The sequence below is a fragment of the Mandrillus leucophaeus genome, unplaced genomic scaffold, assembly GCF_000951045.1.
Source record: "Mandrillus leucophaeus isolate KB7577 unplaced genomic scaffold, Mleu.le_1.0 Scaffold64, whole genome shotgun sequence".
In the NCBI taxonomy this organism is placed as follows: Eukaryota; Metazoa; Chordata; class Mammalia; order Primates; family Cercopithecidae; genus Mandrillus; species Mandrillus leucophaeus.
Genome location: NW_012106919.1, coordinates 7,580,856 through 7,605,762, shown reverse-complemented (window position 1 = coordinate 7,605,762; position 24,907 = coordinate 7,580,856). Strand labels below are relative to the sequence as shown.

The window sequence follows — 24,907 nt, the reverse complement described above, 5'->3', positions numbered from 1 at the left end:
TCTGAAAGTATAATTTGAGATGGCTTAAGTCTCATATGTCTGAGAGGTATCTAAGAAGAGATATCAAAAAGAAAGATACTTTTAGTGTATTTTTCATTTTTTGTATCTTTATGTGCCTAACTCAGTGCTGATACATAGTAAGTATTGTAGAAGATTTCTTGTCTGAAAGAATTAACTTACTAAGAACTAATAACAAAATACCATTAAAGGCTATAAGAAGTAAATAATAAGCCATTTTAACAGTAGTAATTCAGTAGTAGTTGCTGGTGCTTTCCTGGGTACCAGCAATTTTGGTCCTTTCCATTTTCCCTTTATTGGTTCCATATTTTCTACAATGGTTTGTATATGTGGGTGGCATCCCAGTGGTTCACAAAGAAATTTGGTTGGTTTCAACTAGTATGTGTGTATGTGTGTGGTTTGTGATGTAAATAATTTTTTTTTTTACTATAAATATAGGTCAACATTTTTGAAAAAACACTGCCTTAGAAACCTTGAAACCTATTCTCTATTACATTTGCCCTCTCAGCCTGTCACTTAATCCTGGGCTAAATGATACAGTGGACACTCATCTCCGCTCTTTCCTCACCCAGCAGACATTGCTGGGTTTCTATTTTCTGCTGGGTAATGGGCACAAGATTGAGTTAGACATGGTCTCTGCCCTCAAGAGCGCATAGTCAGTAATTTTGCAAACAACGTATTTGTTTTCACATGTTTTAATGTCACAAAATAAGAAGCCAGATATAAAAGCTGTATATTTAAGCCCTGGTTATAATTGAGTCTGTTCTTCATTGAGCTCTGTGGCTGACCTCACTTATTGTTCACAACTTCCAGCCAAAAGGGTAATGGTCCCCAGACAGAGTATATTGGAAAGAAGGAGGAGGGAGGGACAGAACACTTACCCAAATAGCCAAAGATGCAACAAAAATACAGAAGGCCTTGTTTCCTTACAGGGAGGGAAAGTATAGTTGCAATTGAAATATGGTAACAATTTTCATGCTTCTGTATGTTTTTAATGTGACCTCTATTTCTGAAATTATTTTTCCTCAATCTTTGGCTGCAAGAAAAGGAAGAAGAAATACCAAAGTAAACACGGGTATAGGCTGGGAGGATTGACTGTTGGATAGAAATTCACTTATGTATTGAAAAGCTACTGTGCATGTTATAGGCACTCAATATTAATTTGAATGAATGGATTTCAGATACATTTATACATTAAAATAATTTATTCTTCTATTTCACAAACATGATTGGCCAAAAAAATCACCCTGCAAGTTAATTAAAATATGATTTCTATATTGCTTCAATAAATACTTTAAAAATAATTACAGATTTAGTAGGTTGAAACATAGGAAACAAATCCTACATAAACTCTTACCCAGAAAAACTGAAATTGTTCAATAAATACCTTCTTTTAAAAGTTTATATTTTAACTTCATAAATATTTGGATCACAGTGCTCATACCATTTGAAATCTACAGAACTCTAATAGTGAGCTAGGCCAGCAAGATGCCCTGCATAGTACCTGGTACCCATGAAACACTCTCACACTAACAAGCTTATCATTGTCCTCATGAGCCTTTATCAAGAATTCATGTGGAAAGACAGATTCTATCTGAGCTTACCCATTTATCAGGCAATCCTTAGTTAGAGATTATCCTCATTATCAAATGAATCAACGAATTATTCTGAATTATTATTCTCTCATTTATCCTTGGAGTTGCAGAGAAGCCAGAACAGAGTCTAATAACATGTCACATAGTCACAGGCCACCACTACCAAGACCTGCATCTTTTGTGAAGAGCTACTTCTGTTGCATGCTCAAAGATCCATTTCAGGAATATCATTGAGAGAAAAAAAAGATACCAGCTCTATCTGGATTTAATGCAAAGGCCTAATATATTACTTTTTGTAACTAATGAGATTTTGCAGACTGACAGCAAATTTCTGATTTGCTTTTTCCCCCCAGTAAAATGTCTGCTTTGAGTTATGCAGAAAGAATTCTTCTTCCTGCCAACTTGTTTCAATTCCCCATGCAAAAGCATCCACAGAACATTGTCAGGGCTTTCCTATGGACATTCTTTTCAGGATTTCTCCATCATTAAACACACACACACACACACACACACACACACACACACACACACACAGTTTTATGCCCTTCTTTAAAACAAGCAAAAGAAAATGCATTGGTGAGGTTTGTATGTGGTGCTTTCCTCTTCTGAAAGCAGAGACAAGTATTAGTCATCAGATGGGGAAAAGAGTTTCTCGGTTTCACCCTGGGCCAGCATCCTGTTTTATGCATGCAGGCCCGCCCTGTGTGTAGGTGGAGCAGGCAGTTGCCGTGTGATGTGATTTAAGAGGTGCTGGAAGTTCTGCCTGTCCAAAAATAGCCCCCACTCCCGCCTGTTGAATTCAGGCACAGTGTCCATAAAATCATGGTTTAAATGAAATGAAACTGCATTTTTAGAATGTTAACCCATTATATCTGTTATCCTTTCAGTATGCATTTATTTAACAGAGATAAAAGCTGGATCCTCAGGGGATGTACATGCGTATGGGGAGAGTGAGGAACGGGTTAGCAAGGTCTGAGGCTTAGAGTAATGATGCAAGTCACTGGAAGCAATTTCTGCATACCACGAGTGCATTTGTTAAAATTAAACTTCTTCCATATTCATTCAGATGGTCCATCAGTCTTTTTTGAATCAATATTTTCTGGAACATGACATTTTCTCAAACAGGCAATGCTCTTTGCTGGAACCCCTAAAAAGAATTTACGAATGATAAATAACACACATTTGGAAGATGTTTTTTACAGTCCAGAATACTGTCACAGTATGTCAAATTTTGATCCCACCAACAACCTTGTTCGGCAGATTTAAGTCTTACTATGCTTATGTAGAAAATGAGGAAAGAGCCTCAAAGAGGTTAAGTGACCTGCCCAGTGCCCGCAGTTAATAATGACAGTGCCTCGCAATGGAACCCAGTCATTCTGACTCCAAATCCAAAGGTTGCTGTCTTCCTTCAAGCTCCTCAGGACACAATCTCTGTAGTCAAAGAGCTGACAATTAACTTTGGTCTGCTTAAAGCTATCTGTCTAAACTAAAGAGCAAGGCCTGGAAGCTTTCTCTAGTAGTAGTAGTATTAAGAAAGTATTTCCCATTGTCTTAAAATTTCCAATTGCACTGTGCCAAAGACTCTGCTCACACACATTTGGCCTCAGAAATTTGAGTGAGGTTTTACTAGTTTACTCATATAATTTTCCATGCAGAAATTATCTCACATTTAGAATACTGACCAGTTTTCACAAACTTGTCAATTACAACAGTAAACCACGTCAGGGAAAATAAAAATATGAATGGCCAGAAATTAACTTAAGATATTCTCCAGAAACACTTAGAACCTAGGGGTAATTTTGAGAGTTGGGGGGTAGGACCTGATCAGGCATTATGAAGTGACTGCGAAGTCTAGGATTTCTTTATCAAAACAGATCTGCTTTGCTCCATAATTGAACACACACACACACACACACACACACACACACGCACACACGCACATTCCTTGGGCTGATATACCACAGTTTTGTAGAATCTCCAGCTCATTCCTCCTTTGGTTCTGGCACATTAAGTTCATAGCACTTCCCATGACACCAGACACTTTCTAAACTAGTGAACTAGCACTGCTTGCTTTCCTGGCCTTTCAGCAAGCCTGGTTTGGTAAGAGGAGGGCTGGCTGGATGTCCGCCACCACCTGCTGATCACAGGGGTCCCTTTTGTAATACAAAGCACAACCCACACAGCATTTGCAAAGATCTGTGTAATTTGTGAGCTAATTCTTTTATTCAGCACCTATTTTATTGGTTGCCTTCCATGTGCCAATCACAAAGTTAATTCCAGCCTTCAGACAGCTTCCAGTCTTGTGAAAAACAGATAGGGAAATGAACAGTTGTATCACATTTAAAAAGGTGCAGTGAGTACACCAAGCAATGCTTAAATCTTTCTAAAATTTCAAGAGTAAGATTTTAGGAAAATGTCTTGGAAGCTGAATGAGGAAGTCATGAAGGAGGAGAGGAATTCTAAGCAAAGGAATCAGGCCATGCAAAGTCAGGCAGACAGACAGCAAGGCATGACCAAAGAACTCTAGATGGTATCTCTGATGCGTATAAGGAGGGAAATTGGAAGGAGTAGCCAGGAGTTAGTCTGGACAGGTGGCTCAAGGCCAAGTCATAAAGGGCCCTAGTATGCCATGCTAAGGAGTGTATCGTTTATCCTTTAGGTATGGGGAGCCATTGAGGAATTCTGAGCAGGGGACTAATATGATAGGCAAAGATACTAGAACCACAGTACAGGAATAATTCCGTGGGAAGTTGCAGGGGTGGCACTGTTAAAAGCAGTTCATTGCTGGATGCATTTAAATTGCAGATATATTTTATTAGCTGTTGTATTATTATAGCAATGCATGTTAATGGCAGAAAATTTGGAAAATATAGAGAAAGCATAGCTCATATATTATGTAGGCACTTAAGTAAGGAAAATATTCCACCACTCAGAGATGTATACTTCTTGTTATATAATAAGAATTGCATATGCTCTATATCATATCATTTCCACATGCTATGACATTAGCATTTTTCTAAATCCTTATTCAGTGTGTATATAATAAAAGCATGTTTCTATTCACTAACTTATTTGCTAAATTTAGACTGTTTACCAATAGCAATGACCCTGATTGTTTCCTTATGAATATTTCATAAAGTAGAATTACTGGGTCAAAGCATATAATTCTTTTTAAAGCTCTTGACATATCTTGCCAGAGTGCATTCAAGACAATTTGTATGAATTTACAGTCCTTCTGATAGTTCCAATTTAACCATGCGCTCTTCAACATTTTATTTTTATTCTAGTCAATTTGGTAAGCAAAAATTGTAAGGTTGAGCATTTAATCGTATTTTGATTGGCTGTGTTTTGTGAGTATGGTATTCCTTAAAGTGAAATGATTGTGCAATTTTGTTTTCAGACACCTTGAGATAATGGGAGGGACTCTGTATTGTCAAAATTCAGGGTAGGGAATATTTGCTTTAAGTAATTTCATAACAGGTATTAGGTGCTGTGAATAAAACAAAAAGGATAAGCCATCGTCCGGGCCCTCCACAGGCTCACAGCATCCTTTAGAAAAAGGACTTGCAGGCAAAACTTCTAACAAAGGCTCAGCTACAGGAGGTGCCTCAAGGGAAATATGAACAAGGGCTGTGGCAATGGGAATAGGGAGAGTGATCCTAGATGAGGAAGTCTGAGGGGGTTGATGCAGGAACCTCTTTGGCGTGAGACCCTCTAATTTCCAACCTCTTGCCTCCTTGTACCAGTGGTATGCCTCAAAAATCACCTAAAGAGTTTGTTTAAAGTGCCAATTCCAGATCTTAGCCACCATGATGGGGATTGGGAGTATCTTCAGGAGAACCCAGGAACATACCTTCTGAAAAAGCACCTAGGTACTTCTGAGCCTGCCCTTGGAGAAGAGCAGCCACACTTATGTCCACTTGCTGCTCACAAGGCCAGAAGGGGGATTGCCCTCTTCAATGACGAACTCTGTCTCCATCTGAACTCTGGGCTCCCTCGTGACCCACCCAGAACTGGACTGTGGCACTGCTTATCAATCTCTGTTGCCCATCATGCATTCATTCAGTCTTTCCTTCATTTTTGAGCACTTGTTTTGGCCACTTCTAGATGCTGGAGGATATTCATGCCTTCAGGATATTCACATTCTCCATTCTGTTGAGCTCTGCCCAACTCACAGTGTTAGAAAATGTTCATGCTGGCTAGGCATGGTGGCTCACACCTGTAATCACAGCACTTTGGGAGGCTGAGGTGGGCAGATCATGAGGCTGAGGTGGGAGATCGAGACCATCCTGGTCAACATAGTGAAACTCTATCTCTACTAAAAATACAAAAAATAGCTGGGTATGGTGGCGTGCACCTGTAGTCCCAGCTACTCAGGAGGCAGAGGCAGGAGAATCACTTGAACCCGGGAGGCAGAGGTTGCAGTGAGCTGAGATCGTGCCACTGCACTCCAGCCTGGCAACAGAGCAAGATTCCATCGAAAAGAAAAGAAAAGGAAGGAAGAAAGTGTTCATGCTTTGCCTATTCCCCTGCTTTGCAAGGCAGGGATGGCACTGCCTGCATGCCCAGAGGTATCTAATGTCTTTGTCTTACAGCCTCTGTCTAAATTAGAATACTTCTGCTAAATCAGAATACTTCTGCTAAACATGCATGCTTCCAGTACTAGGTGTAGTTTACCATTACACAAAGCTAGAGGGGGAAAGTACATAGTGGAAGTTCTGAAATACACAAAGATTTTGAAGTTTGCCATGGGTTACCAAAATATCTAATAAAGCCTGGGGTTTTGCTTGTATGGGTAATCATTGAAGATAAATAAAATGCCTAAATTCATAAAGAGATTATATATCTGATCGTGTCACCCTTGGTTACCTCCCTCCAGTATCAACATCATCCCCTAGCCCAACCCGGCACTCGCAACCACTTTCCAGTTTCCTGAATATGCTACTTTCTCTGGCCTCAGTCCTCCTTCCTGGGTCACTGCCCTCCTCTCGCCACTCTTCCCCAGTCTCATACCACCTGAACTCAGTCCTAGCCACCCCCACTGATCCTTCACGCCTCAACTTAGGAGTGACACCTGCAGGGAGCCTTTGCTGACTCTCCCAGTGTGGTGAAGGCACCCGCTGGGGCCACCACAGCACCCTCGCTTACCTCCACTGCTGGGCACAGCAGGGGATACTGTTCTGCATGCTCCATGTGCCTTGTAGATGATCTTCCCAACTCCACAAACAGCTCACTGTGGGCAGGCCTGCTTCTTTTGTCTTTGAATATCCAGCATTGGAAATGTAATGGGTGCTCTGTAAAAGTTTGATGAATGAATGGCAAGGTGAATCCTTAAAGTGTGGGCCAAGTTAACCCATAACCAAGAATGACTCCATCTCAACAGTTCATGAAAAGAGGACATTACCAGGATTGCACCACAGGAACAGTCCAGCTATAGAACAAACCTCTGAGTAAGGATGAACAACATCAACAGTGCACCCTTCAGGGGACTCCAGTTACCTCAGATTTGATCCAAGCCAACCAGAAAATCCAAGCATGAGAGATTCACAATAGGAAAAGCTCTAGGTAGTGGTGAAATTTGCAGTTAAACAGCATAAAACGTGGTACACAATGGCCATCTGATTTCATTCAAAAATTACCTAATCATCTACTATGCTCCAGGTTTTGAATTTAGATAAACGAAAAATGGTAGATAAAAACCAATATCCTGGCAGGACTTACTTTTTAATTGGGGAGAGGAAATAATGGAAGAGATAAATAAAGCATATATTATGTTAGATGGTAATAAGAACTACAGAGAAAAGGGGGGAAAGGGTGAGAAGTAGAAGAGTTACTAATCTGATAACTGGGGGGTGGGGGCAAAAGTGGATGGTGACACTTGAATAAAAATCTGAAGGAGGGGATGGAGCTCTGTGGTCATCTGGGGAAGAGCCTCCTGAGCAGGGGAAATTGCAAAAGCAAAGGCTCTGAGGCACATTTGGTGAACATCAAGAAGGGAGTGGAGCTGAAATGGGGTGATAGAAAATGAAAACAACAAGAGATGTGGCCAGACCATGTAGGAACTGATCTGAAACCACAAAAAGAATTTTGAAAGGAACCTCCACCAGGCAGTATGAGTGCTAGTTTCAGAGTCTAATCCTAAGGAATCGATCTCCTAAGGAAGTGTCTAAAATGTGATCTGGCTCACAGCTCAGTATGGTTTCAGTCCATGATAGGAGTCCACTAGAGGAAAGACTAGTCAGTTCCAGAAGTCAGAAAAAGGTACACAAAGGAGCAGCAGACATCACATTGGTTGGAAGAGCATATTCTAAAAACATGGTGCTGTATTTAAAGATGAGTACCACTATTTAACCCCTGTGTTCTTGGGAAAGTACCTTGGTCTCTGAACCCCATGAAATAATGTTTGTAGCACGGTGTCTAGCATAGAGTTTGCACTCAATAATCCACATTATACTAGAATATTTATCATTAGGTTACTGGATCCTGAATCACAGATGAATAACCATGCTGGATATGGCCTACTGGTGAGGGAATTAATGTCTTTATTGCTTCTGATAAGATTGGCTGAGAAACTGGGGTGAACATGAGGCTCTGGGAAGGCCATCAGTGGATGAACTGGAAGGACTGGGGAAAGTGGGGTTGGGGATGGAGTGAACTAATGCCATTTTACCACAGTCTCGAGATGGCTCCCCTTGAACTTGCTGTCTCCGGGTGGCCAGCTGTCCTGGGTGCCAGGGACTATCCCAATTTTAGCAGTGAAAGTTCAATCCCTGGAAAACCCCACAGTTGGTCACCCCAGGGTCAGTATGTAAATGACCTTTGCATAATTCTTAAACCCAAAAGTACTTAGGAATCCCTAGAAAGCTTATTAAAATGTCTCATACTGCTAGACCCTTACTTCCAGAGATTGATTTGATAGTTGTGGGGTAGATCTCAGGTAACGCATATCTTTAACTAGGTTCCCAGGGGTTCTGGGGTAGGTGGCACACAGGACACATGGAGGAAAACTGTTCTACAGGAAACTATGCAGCATCCATCTGCTCATTAAGGGCTTTCCCAGTAGTCAGCTAGGAGACATATCCTGTACGCCTCCTGTAGCTAGCTAATGAGTCAAAGAGATTAAGGGGGAGGACGAGGAAATTCAAGGAATAAGCCCTTTTATAAGCAGAGTTCATTCAGATTAAAACTTAGAAATTAACAGCAACCTAGAACATCATCCAAATCAAGCTGGAGAAACACTACAACTTTTTATAATTGTGGAGAAACCAAGAACTTAGGGTAAACGAAGACAGTGCTGACACACTGAATGCATTCTTTGTCTAGCAGCACATCAGCAGAAATCCCACTCCAGGACTCCAGGCTCTCCTCTGAAATGGGCAGCTTAGTAAGTCTAAATGGAAGAAGAAGAGGAAGAGGAGGAGGAGGAGGAAGAGGAGGAAGAAGAAAGAGAAAGAAAAAGGAAAGAAGAAGGAAGGGGAAGTGGAAGGAGGAGGAGAAAGAAGAAGGAAGAGAAGAGGAAGGAGGAGAGGGAGGAGGAAGAAGGAGGAGGAGGAGAAAGAAATTAAGGCAATATAAATGCATAACTGAGAGTTAGCAAGGGACTCAAGGGTGAAACTGACAACATGTGGGCTAAATACATTATTATGAAAGGACACATAAGAAACCAGGTACAAAACAATGGTTCTCAAATCTAGAGTATGTCAGAATCACCTGAGGTCTTGTTAAAAGAAAATACTGCTGACCCTATCCCCAGAGTTTCAGATTCAGCAGGTCTGTGTTGGAGCCCAAGAGTTACAGTTCTAACAAATTGTCAGGTGATACTGATGCTGCTAGTCTGGGAAACACATCTTAGCACTGTCTGGCTAATTTTTAAAATTCTATTAATTAGAAGACATAAATCTCTCCATATCAGTATCAATTTGTTCATCTTCTAAGTTAACAGCAACAAAAATTAAAGTTGGCTTAAACAATTAGAAAATGTACTAGCATGCAGACGTAGAAGTCTAGGCAGGCCTTAGGGTCAGTGTAGTTCCGGGGCTCCAGCCCACTTCCCTGCAGTGCTCTTAGCCCTTCCTTCATCTGTGTAGGAGCTTCAGCTTCCCGAAGGAGGTAAAGTGGCTGCAGTAATCTCATCCCTTAAGACTCTTCCCAGAGCTTTGTCATGACCAAGGAAACCAGATCAAGCAGCCCCAGAAAACCATGCCTCATTCTACTGGCCTGAACAAAATCACGTGCACCTCCTGAAGCAATCACGGACAAGGGAGGTTAGGATTATTTTTGGTGTGAAGGGGCCCTCTCGTGGAGCTGAGTTTCTCCTGAGTCACATGAGCTGAATGAGAGAGAGGGCAATGCCTGAAAAAAAGTCAGATTCTCCTATGAAGTAAGGGGACATGATGGGTGAGCAATCAGCAATCTCTAGTCTGAGAAGTGGAACATGGTATCCAAACCAAAGGCTAAATTAACACATCTAGTGCTCCAGTGTTGGGGTGCAGGAAGTTCGGGGACCAGCCATATTCAGATAGCTAAGCAGGCAGCATGAGTCAGTCAGTAACTAGCAGGGTCTCAATCACTAGTCTGAGACTGAAAGCGGGATGTTAGGGAAATGATTTAAGATTTAAAGAGAAGGAAGGTGGAAAATGAGGTGGCTGCCAGCCTGAGTCATTTCTACAAAGCAGGGAAATACTGAAAGCCTTTCCTCTAAGAACTGGAACAAGACAAGGATGCCCACTCTCACCACTTCTATTCAACATAGTACTGGAAGTCCTAGCCAGAGCAACCAAGTGAAAGAAAGAAAGAAAGGGTATCAAAATTGGAAAACAGGAAGCCAAATTGTCCCTCTTTGCAGTCAACATGATTTTATACGTAGAAAAATCTAAAGAGTTCACAAAAAACTTTTAGAACTAATAAATTTGGTAAAGGTGGATATAAAATCAACATACAAAAATCAACTTTTCTATACACCAATAAACAAACTAGCTGAAAAATCAAAAAAGCAATCCCATTTGCAACAGCTGCACAAAAATAAAGTAAAATGTCAAGGAATCTTTTTTTGGTTTGTTTTGGGTTTTTTTTTTTTTTTTTTTTTGAGACGGAATCTTGCTGTGTCGCCAGGCTGAAGTGCAGTGGTGCGGTCTCGGCTCGCTGCAACCTCTGCCTCCCAGGTTCAAGCGATTCTCCTGCCTCAGCCTCTCAAGTAACTGGGACTACAGACACAGGCTACCATGCCCAGCTAATTTTTGTATTTTTAGTAGAGACAGGGTTTCACCATGTTGGCCAGGATGGTCGCAATCTCCTGACCTCGTGATCCACCCACCTTGGCCTCCCAAAGTGCTAGGATTATAGGCATGAGTCACCGCGCCTGGCCAATTTAACCAAGAAAATAAACTGTCATTACAATGGATACTACAAAACATTGTGAAAGGAACTGTAGAGGACACACACAAAAAAGAAAAGATACCCTTTGTTCCTGGATTGAAAGAATTAATCTTGTCAAAATGACCATACTACCCAAAGCAGTCTACAGATTCAATGCAATCTCTACCAAAATACCAATGATATTCTTCAGAATGAGATAGTTTAGATATTTGTCCCTGCCCAAATCTCATGTTAAAATGTAACACCCACTGTTGGAGGCAGGCCCTGGTGGGAGGTGTTTGGATCATGGGGTGGGATTCCTCATGAATGGCTTGGGCTATCCGCTTAGAGATAAGTGAGCTCTTGTTCTGAGTTCACATGAGATCCGGTGGTTTAAAAGTGTGTGGCACCTCCCCCCAGTCCCATCTTGCTCCTGCTTTCACCATGTGAAGTGTCTACTCCCACACTTGACTGTGAGTTTCCTGAGGCCTCCCTAGAAGCTGAGCAGATGCCAGCACCCTACTTCCTGTACAGCCTACAGAACTGTGGGTCAATTAAACCTCTTCTCTTTATAAATAATCCAGCCTCAGGTGTTTCTTTACAGCAATGCAAGAAAAGCCTGGTACACAGAAATAGAAAAAAAAAATCCTAAAATTAATATGGAATCACAGAAGACCCCAAATTGCTCTAAAGCAATACTAAGCAAAATGAACAAAGTGGAGGCTTCATACTACCTGACTTCAAAATGTATCCCAAAGCTACTGTCACCAAAATAGCATGGTACTTGTATTAAAAGAGATACACAGACCAATGGAACAGAATAGAGAACCCAGAAATAAATCCACATAGTTACAGTCAACTGATTTTTGACAAAAGTGCCAAGAACATACAATAGGGGAAGGAAAACCTCTTCAAATAAATGGTGCTGGGAAACTGGATATCCACATGCAGAAGAATGAAACTAGACCTCTATCTCTCACTGTACACAAAAACCAACTCAATGGATTAAAGACTTAATAAGATCTAAAACTATAAAACTAGTAGAAGAAACCATTGGAGAAATAGTTTAGGACATTGATATAAGCAAAGATTTTTATGCATAAGACTTCAAAAGCACAGGCAAAAATAAAGTAGAAATAGATCAATGGGATTATATCAAACTAAGAAGCTTCTGCACAACAAAGGAAACAATAGAGTGAAGAGACAACCTATAGAATGGGAGACAATATTTGCAAATTATTCATCTGACAAAGGACTAATATTCAGAATATTCAAGGAACTCAACAGCAAGAAAATCTAATTAAAAAATGGATAAAGGATCTGAGTAGACATTTCTCAAAAGAGAACATGTACACTTGATCTTAGCCAAAAGGCCGAGAAGCGATAAAAGAGAACATGTAAAGGGCCATCAGCTAGATGAAAATGTTCCAACATCACTAATGAGGGAAATGCAAATTAAAACCATAATGAGATATGATTTCACCCCAGTTAGAATGGCTATTATCAAAAAAACAAAAAATAACAGATGCTGGTGAGGATGCTAAGAAAAAAGGAACTCATACACTGTTAGTGGGAAAGATTATTAGTACAGCCATTATGAAAAACAGTATGGAGGTTTCTCAAAAAACCTAAAAATAGAACTACTATATGATCCACCATTCCCCTATTAGGTTTTATCCAAAGGAACAGAAACTAGTATATCAAAGACATATCTGCACCCTCATGTTTACTGCAGCACTATTCACAGTAGCCAAGATACGGAATCCATCTGTGTGTCTATCAACGGATGAGTGGATAAAGAAAATGTGTTATATATACAAAATGGAATAGTATTCTGCCATAATAAAGAATGAAATCCTGTCATTTACAAAAACGTGGATGAGCCTGAACAATCTTATGTTAAGTGAAATAAATCAGACACAGACCGACAAATACAACATGTTCTCACTCATATGAAGAGCTAAGAGTGAGCTCATAGATGTAAACAGTAGAATCGCAATTATTACAGTCAGGGAAGGGGAGGAAAAAGGGAAGGAAAGGAAGAGGTTGGTTCATGTATACAAAATTACCACTAGATAGGAGGAATAAATTCTAGTGTTCTATAGCACTGTAGGATGAATGTAGTTTAATAACTTGCATGTAGTTCAAATAGCTAAAAGAGAAGATTTTGAATTGTTCCTAACACAAAGAGATGATAAGTGTTTGAGATGATGGATATGCTAATTACCCTGATTTGATCATTACGCACTCTACACATGTGTCAAAATATCACTTTGTATCCCATAAATATTTACCATTATTATATGTCAAATAATATATGAATACAATAAAAAATAATACACATTTTTTTAAAAATTGATATGTGCTCAGGCTTGGAGACGAGCGATAGCTGGAGCTATCAGGACTGAGGGTCCTGAGTCACAGGTCCCCACTAGGTCTCAGGAAAAAAAGAAACAGCTATGCTATTTAGAGTTGAAGCATCAGGTAGGAGCAAAATTAGTAAGGGTAGCAAGAGTATTTAAACATGAAAACCTGGGCTAAAATGCTCTCAGGCTCTTGCAGCTAAGATGGGGATTGGCCATGGAGACTGGGGAGGGACTAGGACACATACATGCCCGGGAGAAGAGGGACTGTGACCCAAGATAGGAGTCCAGTAACTCCAGCTAAGGGGTGAAAAGGCCTGCTGTGAGGCCACACAGTATGTTGATTAGAAACAGAATTCTGGAACCAGATAGCCTGGGTTCAAATCCCATCTCTACTAATTACTGGCTGTGGATCACCAGTCCTCAATTTCAGTATCTAATAAAATGGGTGATAGGTATACTCACCTCAAAAGTGCAGGTGAAGATTAAATGGATTGGAATATGTGAAGTGCCTGGAACAGTCCTTGTCCAGCACAGGGTGTGTGCTACATAACCATTTGTGTGTTACACGGTCTGAGAACCTACTACTACTAGAAATGTACTCCTAAAACTTTGTAATTGCAGCTATAAACAATCAAAAGCATTTACCTTCAAGCCAAACAACAAAAAGCTCTAGAGATGCCATTCTTATGTTTATTTAAGGAGTGAATATACTGTTTGTCTATATATGCATCAGGTCTCTGAGGGGATTTAAAAAGATGAATCTGAAAGGATTTAACCTTCCAAGCTAGTAGAGGAGACAAACCCTGTGCACAAATAATTTCAACACAAAAGACAGCTACATTCCTTAGGAAATATACAAAAAAGTGGTAGGGTTGTTCAGAGGGGAAGGTCACTACAACTGGAAGAACCAAGAATGACTTCAGAAGGGTGGGAACATCTTGGACTAAGGAAAAGATCTTAATCTAAAAATCAAAACAAAACATTGCCATGATGGTAGAATCGTGTGTTGCTAACACACACCTAAAGAAAAGCCCTTAACTTTGTATGTCATTCTTCCGTAGTTATCACATTCAGCTTCATGTGCCTTTAAACATTTTGCAAGTATACAAAAACAAAAACTCTCCTTAGTAAAAAGGAAGCTTTGCTTTTTCCTTCTTTGAAGAGTAATCGCAACAAACATTTCTAAAATAGTCCTGTGCTTTTTGACATGCACATATTGGTTGTTCAAAATGTACATGTCCCTTGGGAAATTCATTACATTTTAAATTATACATGTCTGTTAAAGCATAGATCTGTTCTACCTTCCATGTATTTGTTATTGCTGCTTCTGAAACTTCCTTACAGCCCCAAAGAGGTCTTAATCCCTGTCAAATGTTATTATGTTACCAACTTTTATGTAGTCTTGAAAGGGGTTGTTTATTTAGTTTCAGTGACTCCTTGTTACTGCCAAATATTATTTCATTTCAGCACAGATGTAAGGGGTCCAATGACTGGAATTATTTTACAGCCCTGACATTGTCGAGAGGTGGATACCAGTTTAATTATGGACAGCTGAAAATGATCTAGGAGTCACCTGCTACAGATATTTATCATCATTATGAATTTCTCACCAAGTTGTGGTCTGAGCACTTTCACAACGTTCCATTTGTGTTAGACAGACAGTATGATCTATATGGAACCTATATCTTCAGTCACCTTTAAATTTATGTATAGACAGTTTAATATTGCTTGATTATTTTCTTTTCCTCTTCTCAAAGTGAGAAAATATGTTTCAGTCATTCCTGTTCTTTTTCTTTTCTTTTTTTTCTGTTTCTCTCTATAGCCCTCTCTCACTACTACCCTTATCCTTTCAGCTGTTTTTTCAATTATGCCTCATTGGAAATTACTCATTACTTAAAGAATGTGAATTGGATAGACTAGACACACACAGGATCAAGTAATGCAATAACTACAATATAGTTGGCCCTAAATAAATGCAGAAAGAATGAAGGAGGGAAGGGAGCAGAGGGAACAGGAAAGGTGGCTGTAAGATTACAGAACACTATTCATGGAATTCCTCCATCTCACATCTGAGAAGAAATTAATAGCATATTTTTTCCTCTACATCCTCCCCATTATACACTGCACCATAACAAAATACATTTTTACACCTTCTCTTTTTATCTCTGCTTCTCTCTAAACAGATCTCAATTTGTCCTTTTCACATTGGACAAAGGGTTAAATAAAAGGGGTAGCCAGGTTATGGCCAGCTGATGATAAATTCAGGTCACTGTCTCACTGCCCAGTTGCTCCTCATTCCATTCCGTTCTCTGCTCTCACAACTTGGTCTGTGGGATCTTCAAAAATCCCGACTCTGTCCTGGATGTATGAATAACCGTAAGTACTGACTGTAGTGAACATTTATCATGCATATGTCATTCATCATGCAAAGTTTTTACATGGGTTATCTCATTTAATTCTGGGTACAGAATTATGAAGTCAACACTACTTGTATTCTCTTTCTGTAGTTCTTTCTGTTCTCAGTTGGGACAATTTTGCCCCCAAGGGAACATTTGGCAATGTCTGCAGATCCCTTTGGTTGTCACAGCTCGGTGGAATACAGGGATTGGCTAAACATCCTCCAATGCACAGAAAAGCCTCCTATGGTAATTACCTGGCTCAAAATGTCAATAGTGCCACCATTGTAGATTTTAAAAGGATGAGGTTTAGAAGGGTTAAGTAACTTGCCTGAGGCTCTGTGGTGATATGTGGGAAGACTGGAATGCAAATGGAGCCTGCACTTCTGCATTCAGTTTCACATACATAGTTATGGCTTTCTCAACTGATTCATCACATCTTGTACCAAAGGAGCTAAAATTCCCCATTGGAATCTTATGTGGGAACATCTCAATACAAGTGGCCCTTTTCAATCATTTGCAAATCATCTGCTCTTCCATCATTTTCATCAGATATGCAGAATCGGGCCCATCTAAACAGCCTTTCACTCTAAACCTGTAAACACACACACACACAGACCACTCAAAGGCACACATTGGGGCAATAGTTCCTCTGACTTTCTAATGATATAAGCAAACATAACAAGATGTAAGATAAAAGCAGAATGCATAAGCAAACAATCATACTACCTAAGCAGTAAACTTTAAAGATAGAATATATGGCAACATAGCTTACTATGATGAATAAATTGTATGTATTTAATATGACATATTTAATAATAAACATAGTCCCTTGTATTCTGCAGGATAATTAGATAGAAATGGTAAATAGTCATCAGTATTCTTTTTAAAATGCCAATCAAAAACATTCATAATCTTTTTCTGTTTTTATCAATTCTTCAATAGGTGCAAATCAGTTTTGACAGTGTTTTTAATATATTGAGTGTATTTTACTAATCTGAATAAACCCCAAAGGCAGCTGTGCAAACACACATATTTTGTGCACACATGGGCATGCACTCATGTATACCAGCGGTCCCCAACATTTTTGGCACCAGGGGCTAGTTTTGTGGAAGGCAATTTTTTCACAGAGTGGGGAGCAGGAAGATTTCATGATGAAACTGTTCCACTTCCGAACATTAGGCATTAGATTCTCATCAGGAGCACACAACTAGATCCCTCACGCACAGTTCACAATAGGGTCCACACTCCCATGAGAATCTAATGTCACCACTGATCTGACAGGAGGCAGAGCTCAGGCGGTAATGCTCCCTTACCTGCCACTCACCTCCTGCCATGTGGCCCAGTTCCTAACAGGCCATGGACAGTTTAGGAACTGGTCCCAACCAGGGGATGGGACCCGCTGATATATCACAAAAGTCACACACTGCATGCCCACACACATCGTACACAGGCACACACAGGTAGGTCCCAGATCTTACTTGCCAGAGCAGGTTTATTTTGCCTTTACTCCTCTCCCACAATACAGAGTTGCTGCCTCCCCTTTGTTCAGCCCCAGTCATCCACCCACCCTCTCTGGTGCTTATCCTCCTCTGGCCCTGGCTGGAGGGGAAGTTCTATTTTCCCTTCAGAGCCTTTCCCCTGAATAACCCAGGCCTGGAGTATAACAGCAACTCCAGGCAGGGAAGCCCGGGGTGCTGCTCTCACCCTTGGCCTACAAGCACCACAAACACTGAAACTGTGTTTACCCGGAGCCAGACTTGGGCATTTCAAATTTCCAGATTACCTCCTACCCCTAAATTCTAAACTGCCACACCTGTTACTTATTGCTCGAAATTACTTCATCAGTCACTAGTCCCTTTCATTCTATAATAAATAAAAATCTCAAAACATAGCTAACCCACTGGTATAAATAAACTTTATTCAAAGTGAGCTACCAAGTTAAATGTTTTCTATTTTCAGGTCAGGAAGGATTTAGAAAGCAAAAAGGTGTATCTGGTAGCTAGAAGTGGGAGGGGTGTAACAGAGAGATTTAAAAAGGTAACAGAAAGGAACCAGAAGCAAATTCTGTATTCTTCCTATTCTTGCCCCATACCAGCCCTGTTTATCTAAATCCAAACAAAGACAAATTTCTTGTGTGGCCGTAAGCAGTATGTTAGCTTGGAAGCCATAGATTTTCCTTACTCTTCACGTTTAGCACTGTGTAAATCTGAGTACGCCATTGTTATTCAATATGTGTATGTAAGCATCTCCTGCATTAATAAAATTTGCCAAGGATGTTGCTGAAAAGGTATCATTCCTTTCAGTTTGGGAATCAAATAAGAGGGACAGAGTCATGGGATGATTAAATGAATATTATTTTAAATGAAATACCATATTTCACTTTTCCCTATCGTATAGACCTTCTCTGACCAAAACAATAGCCACTAGCCACTTGTGGCTATTTACACTTTAATTTTAATTGTAATCAATTAAAAACAAAATTTAAAATTTTTTTTAATCTCCTTAGCAATATTACAGTATTCAATAGTCACATGTGGTTTAGCGTCTACCATATTGTACATTACAGATAAAGAATATTTTCATCATCACAGAGAAACTATTAGCACTAATATCAACAAATAAGAGTTGGAGAATACTCATTGTTTATATGGGAAGTGGGGGAATGGACCCTTTCATACAGTTTTGGTGGAAACAAAAATGCCACTAACAAAAACACACATGCACTTCATAGAAAAAAAGGAAAACTGAAATTGTTTAAATGTCTATCAATGGGGAACTAGTTAAATAAATGAGCAAACACCCACACAATAGGCGGCTATGCTATTTATTAAAAACCATATACATAAGCAAAACATATCAGCACAGAAAGCTGTCCTGGATGTGTTTTTATGTAAAAACACAAACCACAAAGCACTTAATGTGAATAACATAATCCCGTTTGTGTTTGAATATACATATATGTGTATATACTTTTTACCGTGATAAGAACTATTATACTCTTACTTTATTTAATCAATCATATGTTAGAGAAATGAGCTACCCAAAAGAATGTGTGCTGAAAACCTGTTTGCCCAGCCCTGTGCTAGTCTGAACTGAGTCAAGCTCTAGCTGATGGATTCTGCTTCTGTTTGCTGAGGACTTTATATATCCAAAGCAATCCTAAGTCATTCACCTCCCCAAAATAGGTTAAATATGAAGTCATATTTTGTGAATTTTTACAGTTACCGCAATAAACACTATGGGCCTCCAAGAAAGTCCCTGAAGCCAAAGGATTCTTTTAGGGAAACTGGTGGATATTTGGAGCTCCTGGGGGGAAAGTGCTCTCCCAGACCATCTCTCTTCTACTACCCCTTTTCCCTCTGCTTCACACAACCACAGCTTGCCCTTTCCTCTGCCACCTCACTCCCATAACCTGTTCCATGCAAGAGAAATCCAGATCCAAATCTTTATGCAACCTCGAATATGCAGCAGGTTAAGCAATGATTCAAACTGCTTCATGTGACTTCTTGTAAACATAAAAGGGAAATCATACAGCAGGCTTCATGGGAGTCCATTCTCTTTCTCTGTCTCTCTCTCTCACTCTCTATTTATCTGTCTTATGTATGCACATATATGCATATATGTATAATTGTGCCTATGTACATATGTATGCACACACACGTACATTCATGCATACATTTGGTTTCCATGAGAGCGCCTAGGGCAATTCTAAGCATTGGGCTTGTGCTTACTAATGTAGGGAGGTTCTAGGGAGAGGAGGAATGCTTAGAAGGAGAGAGGACACTAGTGTCTGTAGGTGGACCTGATCCTCAGGCAAGGAAATAATTTGGCTCATTTGGTATATTTTTGTAGGATCAAATCATTAGATAGTAAATATGATGTAAGTCTTTAAACCAGGTCAGTGATAAAGGAAATATTTTTACTTCTTAGTGTGTACAGAATTACAAGCTCCCTAACAGAGAAAAAGCATCTAGACCCCTTAAATATCTTCACGCAATAAAACATAAACATGGCTTCTGCCTCAGCTGCACTCTTTGAAGCTTGATTTCCTCCTTCACCAATCATTCCTGGAACTGAGTGACCTTTGGTCATTCAGTGCAGAGCCTCTCTCCGGTCCTGGCAGGCCTCTCTGCCTGGAGAGCTGACCTGAAGAGGTCCAGGAGACACAGGCTTTGCCTGGCAACAGTCTTCTCCATTTTAATAAGTCTCATTGGCCCGTAAGACTCATGCTTTTTTGAGTTCCTGATTCATGCCAAGCACATTTACTGGACATTTTGGCTTAAAGAGCACTAAGGTTTTAACCCATTTAGGACTGTTTTTCTGACTAGTTCTGGAAGCTTAGATTTTTGCCTATTTACTCCTCAAGCACTGCCACTCACTGCTCCCACGTTTTCTTATGTCTCTCATCTCCCCAATAACAATAGCCCTGGCTAGCTTATCCCCTACTGCACACACATGTGCACAGGTACACACACATATTTTGACATAGATGATGGGCAAATAATCTTTACAGTGCTAGAATGTTGAAGATTTGATGATGATTTTAATTAATACAACTAAGGCCAGGGAGGAGAAGCCTTTGGAGATATTATGTGGAAAGGTACATTTCCTCTTAAATTCTGTCTCTTTAATTTTTCTTCCCTCAAAAACTTGTCCTTCAAGTAGAGATTCCTGAAACATTTGTTTTTCATCTGAGACCAAACCACTGGCTACTGAATGGGTAGCATTGTGAATTATGGGGCATGAGAAGAAAGAATTTTGAAAGGAAATTATTTGTAAACATTTTTCTTTTTCCACCTCTTTTAAGAAGGACCCACATACCATGAAAATGTTGTCTCAGATTTTGAGTTCAGCATAGACTTTCATTTTCATTAATTATTCCAGTAATTCACAATATCATTCCCTTTGGGCGATGCACAGAAAGAAAGTGGCATTTAGAGAGTCAAGCCTTTTCAGAGCAACCCTGGGGGAGGCCAAGTATGCCTGGCCTCTGCCATTCCTAGTGGTACCAGGGGCAGGCTGTGCCTTTCTGCAGGATGTGGCACATCGAGCCTGCCTCCATGTGGGCAGCCTGAGGGCAGTTCGGGAGAAGGACACTGCCCAGGGCACTCCTCAAGGCTGCCTGTCCACCATTGCTCTCTCTCTCTCTCTCTCTGTGTGTCCGTATGTCGTGAGAGCACGGGTGCCTGGCAAACTGGTGAAGCCCCTCATCACCTGTCTCCCCATGTCAGGGCAGGACCTCACCCTTACTTTGATGCTGTGCTGGATTTTTGTTTGAAACCAGCACTCCACATATAGTTTTAGACAAACCAGTAATAACTATCATGGCCTGCAAAATACTTTTCTCTCAGGATGTTTCGTTGTGCTTTGAGTACATTTTAACACAGTGAGGTAACATTCACAGACTCCTAAACAAATCACCTCCAGAGACATCCCGTCCATCGCCATGACGCCAGGCAGGCTTCACCCAAACCCCCCAGACATAGGTGAATATCCTGTTTTCACAGGTCATCAGGAAAAGAGACTCCACAGCCTCTCTGGGGTAACCCTTTTCAGTGTTGACTTCCCTTCAGCGCTGTCATTATCTTTGTATTAGAGGGAAACGCTAGACTGCCATGACCTTTAAAAACCCACATTTGAATGTTTTGAATCAGATGTCACAGAGCCTGATTGTCAGCACAGTATTTAGCTGGCATTGAAAAATGCAAACCAAATATTGACATCTACTCTTGGGATTGGACCCAGTCAGACAGCTTTCACTTTACAGTAAACGCCTGACCTGCTGTCCCCTTAGGATCCCCTTCCACGTGGGATCTGGTCATCGTTAAATGGTGAGGTTCTGCAGGTGTACTGCTACATCTTTCTACTCCCAGAAATCACAGCCATCATGTCCCTTTCCCTAAATCGTGTTAGCAGGAGCAGAGCTGCCATAAAAAGCAAAGCACCGTATTTCCTAGAGTCCTCGCTTAGACAAATGCAAAGATTTCTGATACTTGGTTAGTTCCTTTGGTTTTTAGAAAAGGCAGCTTTAAAGGAATCTTTCTCTGGCTTTCCCCTTCTGTGATGCAATGCGGGAAACCCCAATGTGGTCTCTAAGAGGTCCAGTTACATTTTGGCACATGGTAATCCATAGAGCCTTCTACAGTTAGAGGAAAATAGGTACCTCCCTTTCTTCCGGCTATTTCCCTTGGCGAAGTAACAAGTCAAAAGGAACTGGACTGGTCAGGAAAGCCCTGACCAAGAGCTCAGACAAGATACAGCTCCGTGAGATGCAGCATGCGCAGTCATTGTCTGAGACCAAGGGCCTGAAATTGACACCATATGTGCCCCAGGAGTGATTACTCCTGAGGGGGGAGAAAAGCAACATGTCAGAACATTTTAGTAACACCTAATTCATCCCAAGGTTATAAATAAATATGATGCTTGCTTAAAAACAAAAGTCAGAAAATACTTCAACTAGATTACTTCTGTGACAGTGCTTCAGGCAGAGGTGAACTTTATTAGGGAGACAACATGAATAAAGAGAAACACATAACTACTTTTTATGGTATATTTTACGTGATTTTATTTTTTTTGCAGTAAATAAAGTGGTTATAGGGCTCCAAGGAAAAGGGCCCAGATGTTAGAGCGTTGTGTGAAATTTAGGGGAAACAAGCTGTAAAAAACACAGTCATAAAACAGGCTGTCAGTGCCACACATCTGGACAATACAGCTGTATGTTCCTAGTGGCTGTCGTCACCCAAAGAAAACTCAATAACCTTATTTCACCCCAATTAGGCTGCATACCAACATGATCAACATTAAGTTGCAGGGGGGAGCAACATTCATATGGCGCCTTTGTGTCAAGCAGCTTTTATCTTTCATTTGAATTTAGTTACAAAGAAATAAAAGACTGCTAACATAGTCATTTCCACTATTATAAAACTCTATTTAATTTATAATGTCCTAATAAGTCAAAGTTTGACAGGTTGGACTACTGGCTACGCCAAACAACAATAGACTTTCTGTAGCATGAATCACCCTATCAGTCATCCTAAAATGGAGGCCAGCCTGTCTTTTCTCTACCCTTTTCCTGGAGTCTCAGTTTAACACCATCGTTGGAAGCACTCTGCCTTATTGGAAAAAGAAGTCGATATTCAGACAATTCAATTTATTTAAAGTAGAGGGTAAATGCCCCTCTGTGTAGCATTGAGGCATTTTTTTCCCTTTTTTTTCAGCCAGCAATGAGGTATCTTTCCAGGATGGCAAATAATATAAAATATAAAATTTCCTTTCATCTTTTCATCACTGACAGACTGTGCCAAAGGTTATAAAACATCACTTTTTCTAATAATTGTGTTTCTCCATAGGTGTTAATGGCAGCAAAAGCAATTATGGATAGCGGAGAGAAATTAACCTTACCACTGATAGGGAAACTCTTGAAATTTCAACTTCTCCAGATTAAATTTAAGGACCAACAGCGACGGGAAAATGAAAAGAAGGTACTGTACGATCTGATGGGTTTTCTAAAGAGGGCAAACGGTGAATGAAATGGAGCCAGGTTTCTCCAGGGGCACTTCCTCTCTTCTTAAGCCTACCATTAAGTGTTACCTGGCAAATTTGGCTGTCACCTCAACTTCTTAGGGAAAAGGCTGTCCAAAGATCTGGAGGGGTTATGATAAACCCATTAAAAATCGGTTCCCTAAACTATGAAGGTTACAATATTCAAAGCATGTGCTCAAGATTGTTTCTATGGCAGTATATTTATATAATAAAGTTGTAGCCAAGAAGGGACCCAGGGAAGAGACAGGGAGTCAGGAAAACTAATATGAAAAGGACAGTTGCAGGGAACCCTCACAGTTCAGGTCTGACTATTTAAGATAGTTTATATGATACTCTATAGACGTACCTTTTAAAATAATAGGCATATCGGTACCTTCATAATAATCTGAATATTTCAGCAACAATCCATCACTTCTACTCCTATATTACACATCTGATAATTTCTTTATACCTGGATTTTTTGTTTAATTTGCTTATAGAAATCAATCTGTGTGTTTTCCAAAGACTCATATTTGCATATGAAAAATATTTCAAAATGCTGTTAGCAAACTGCTACCAGGTTCACATCCATTTGCTATCATCATAGCCCAAAATAAGATGTTTTTCTTATTTTCCAAATCATGCTGAATTATGTTTGGAAAGCCCAATGCTTCAGTATATACATATGTAATGTTTGTGTCTGCATGTGTATGTATGAAATGGATTTGCATATGAAGTCATTTCTTTTTGCCTTAAGTGGAAAAGGCAAAATCAATTCACAGAAGCAAAAAGAGAAAAGTGAAAATGTTCCAATAGTGCCTTCTTCAGCTTTTCAAGACCCCCAAAACCTAGGTTTCCTATTTGAATTGGCCTCTCAGCAAGATAATTGTAAAAAAAAATAATAATGCCACCTTCTATTTCAATATAGGGCTTTATGTTTTTTAGAGATAATTCCCATATAGCATCTTCTTAGGGTGGTACATATTGTGCCCAGAAAAATTCTACTCATATTACCACAATTGATACTATAGTTTTCCATCTAGTGAAACTCTTTCCATCGTGTTGGGGGAGTTGTACATTAAGAAGTACTCAGGGTAATTAAGACTTGGCAGAAGAAAAATTGGAAAATTTGAAACTAGTATAGAAACATCTCTTGCCTGTTTAAATTCCAATGCCATATGGGAATCTGAATTATAAAAAGCAGACTGTAATTCTTGCAAAAATTTCTGCACTTTCTGTTTGCTTTGCCCTTTCCCACAGCACTTACAAATAGTGCGCTAAAGAGCAGCAATTTACTTGTTTACCACTTATTGCATCATTAATTGTTTATTATAGGAGTAGATTGTAGGTTTCAGTTAACAAATTTTAAGTAAAAACAAATAAAATATCCTAGTAGCTTGGAAAACGTTTTTAAAGCTTGCAACAATATAAAAATATTTTTGCACCATTATTTTACTCAGCATTTCTTTGAAATGTGAGCTCTAATAATACAATTAAGAGGTTCTAAAGATATGGAAATAATCTTTATCTGTTGAAAATTTGAGAGTTCTGGGTAACTGGGGCATGAACCTTAGAGTTTTTATTTTCTTTTAAGTATTTAATACAGTAAGAGAACTTTTGAGCAATTAAGAGCCAATGATTACATAATCTAATA

The 24,907-nt window shown here is 39.8% G+C and overlaps 1 protein-coding gene across 1 annotated transcript in view; it reads left to right on the top strand.

The window, feature by feature from the left end:
• The window catches only part of SPAG17 (sperm associated antigen 17), a 242,530-nt gene that overhangs the window by 46,540 nt on the left and 171,083 nt on the right, over window positions 1-24,907 (top strand). Inside the window, exon 4 of the mRNA XM_012000865.1 lies at window positions 23,082-23,213. Coding sequence (XP_011856255.1) covers window positions 23,082-23,213 — 132 coding nt within the window. The remainder of the gene's footprint in view (window positions 1-23,081; window positions 23,214-24,907) is intronic.